Below are 2640 nucleotides of genomic sequence, written 5' to 3'. Positions count from 1 at the left end.
GTTTTTACGGACATATCTCCATATATATCCTGAATATTATCTACTATTTTATTTACGTATATGAAAAATGGATCCATGCGTAGATATGTATTATATAAGTATCCAAATATAATAAGAATAAGAAAATAATATAACTAATCATATTAAAATTTATATTGATTATTCTCCTATTCCTTAAAATTAATTTGTCAAATGATCATTATTAGTTTTTTTTAGGATACATCAAATATCTTTATATTGAAATTAGAAGGTTGACACAATTAATAAAAGGATCTTTACTTATTTWATTAATAAGTAACAAGCATCAAATGATTATATTAACAAAAATGAAAAATTTACACAAAAAAAAAAGATAAGGGCTCTTAGAACAAATACAATGTTATTATTATGATATATTATTATAAAGAWAAAACAAATAAAGGAAAAAATGAATTCAAATAACAAAAAACAATTTAATGATTATATATTATATGTGTATGTGACAAGAAACGGTATAAATATAAAACACCTGCTTAAATGTTGCAGTTTTCTATATTTATATAAGCTAAAAATTTAATTTGGCTTACTGCTGTTATGTGTTTAGATGAAACATTAAATTGTTTTCCATTAAATTGATCATTAATATTTTTTATTTCACATTCCGTTTAAATCATTTTTATCATACTTCTATATCTTTTCATTTCTTTATATCTTTGGTATAATATAATATACTTTATGCAACATTAGAGCACTTTACTATTTATAGTATTAGTTACTTTTATTTTAAGCAGTACAAYTTTATTGACCTTTAAACGTACATAATATTTGTGGGAACTACATAATTATAAAAYTGTATTMTATTAAATATATTTGTTTAATAATTTCCGTTTTTATATYCTTTATAATAATAATCATTAATYAATTGGGTATCTAGAATTTGCTTATCAAAACGGTTATTCAAAATGTTTTTCTTATTATRTACCTAATTAGTAATAACGGTCACGCCTAGGTTGATATGATATATATGCATCGCTCATTTGGGACTCCGCCAATGACTGTTGTGACTCATATCTTGGTAATTCTTCTTCATATTCATCATAGTAATTATTCTGAGGCTTTCTTTTCTTCTTTTCACCTTTATTTGTTTGCGATCCTATCGGAGTTGACTAACATAGAAATACGAAAAAAACACACAATATATTTACTTCAAAATTAAAAACATAAAGAAATAGATATTATAAATATTACCATAATATTCATATGTATTAAAATAATTTTTTACCTTAAAGAAAAAAAATAGGAATACAAGTACTCCTATTATTGAAGCGCCTACTATTGAGTGGCGAAAATAATCTGATTTCAATATACCAAATGTTTTGTCCAAAAAATTAGATGTATCAGGGTTAACCTCAGGAGCTGTAGGCAAGGTCGTATAGCTAACTTGTTGAATATCTTTACTTTCATGTAGCATATGAACTCCTGCTTGCGAACTTCCAAGTGGTGATACTCCTACAGCATTTTGGGTTCTACCTAATACTTCTCTACTTTGTGAGGATGCTACAGATGCTAACCCTTTGTTCCCACCTGCTTGTTCAGCTCCTGTAGCCTTACCCCCTGCGGATGATATCCTCCCAGGATTGTTCACAACTGCAGTTTTTGCTGGTTCCTGAGCACCTGGAGAACCTTTACTTGGAGCTGTTTTAGGTGATGAACTTCCCCATAACCATCCTAGTACTGAAGATTGACTACTTCTAGATCCTTGAGTCTTACATTTTGCTAATTCGGTTATGATGGAATTTGGGTTATATCTATCATAACAATCTGCATAATCCGGACTCAAGGTAAACCAGCTACATTTTTTCGTCTTATAATTTATATATAACTTATTAATATTATCAAGATATTTAGAATATTTATCACATTTTTCTTTTTCTTGAGAACTAACCTTGCTTTTAATATCATTGTAATTTTTCTTATAAATATAAGACAGTTTCCTTTTTTTCCATTCATCCAAACTTACTCCAGTTTCAGACTTTAAAGTACACTTCGGATATCGGCTCTGTGGTATATTAACCTTATTCACTACACCAATAAGTTCATTAAAGGAAGATATATCTTCTTTTTTTTTTGAGTAATCCTTATATATTTCCCCTAATTCATCATAAAACCAGTAAGTTAAATAATTACAATAATCATCGCGCTTAGACTTTTCCGTGATTTCACCAATTTTCTCTAAATGACGTACGAGCTTTAGGCATATATTTCTTTCATTTTCTTTTTTTTTGTCTGGCGTTTCGAATATTTTACAGGGATCGGCAGGTTTAGGTTGTTCACTCTTTAAAAAGAAATCATCATAGAATGTTTTAAGTTTTAATTCTTCTGCAATTTTTTCCTGAAAATAATCATAGAAATTTTATTGCGTAAGTACTAAAATAAAATTATATTTCTAATAATATAATTTTTCCATCTTTTCTAAGAGAAACGAATCATATCAAAATTTATGTATAAGTAACAATTTAAATGTATGTATATATATATACATACCAAATCTTTCGCAGATATTACTGGTGTCACCGCCGGTTTTGCCATTTTTTTTTTAACACAGTTGTACTTGGAAAATTCTAAAGGTTTTCAAACTTGTCAGTATTCATATATAAAAGG

The 2640-nt window shown here is 27.4% G+C and overlaps 1 protein-coding gene across 1 annotated transcript; it reads right to left on the bottom strand.

The window, feature by feature from the left end:
- Nucleotides 1-965: 965 nt before the first annotated feature.
- On the bottom strand, nucleotides 966-2568 carry PVX_074690 (variable surface protein Vir4-related; the record flags this gene model as incomplete). The annotated part of the gene is made up of 3 exons (XM_001612458.1): nucleotides 966-1145; nucleotides 1313-2371; nucleotides 2524-2568. The coding sequence occupies 3 exons, from the start codon at nucleotides 2566-2568 to the stop codon at nucleotides 966-968; spliced, it is 1284 nt and encodes a 427-aa protein (XP_001612508.1).
- Between the last annotated feature and the right edge of the window lie 72 nt (nucleotides 2569-2640).

Source organism: Plasmodium vivax, genomic scaffold (assembly GCF_000002415.2).
Source record: "Plasmodium vivax scf_6752 genomic scaffold, whole genome shotgun sequence".
Taxonomy (NCBI): Eukaryota; Apicomplexa; class Aconoidasida; order Haemosporida; family Plasmodiidae; genus Plasmodium; species Plasmodium vivax.
Note: the sequence above shows the minus strand (reverse complement) of the source record. Positions and strands in the feature narration are given on the sequence as shown.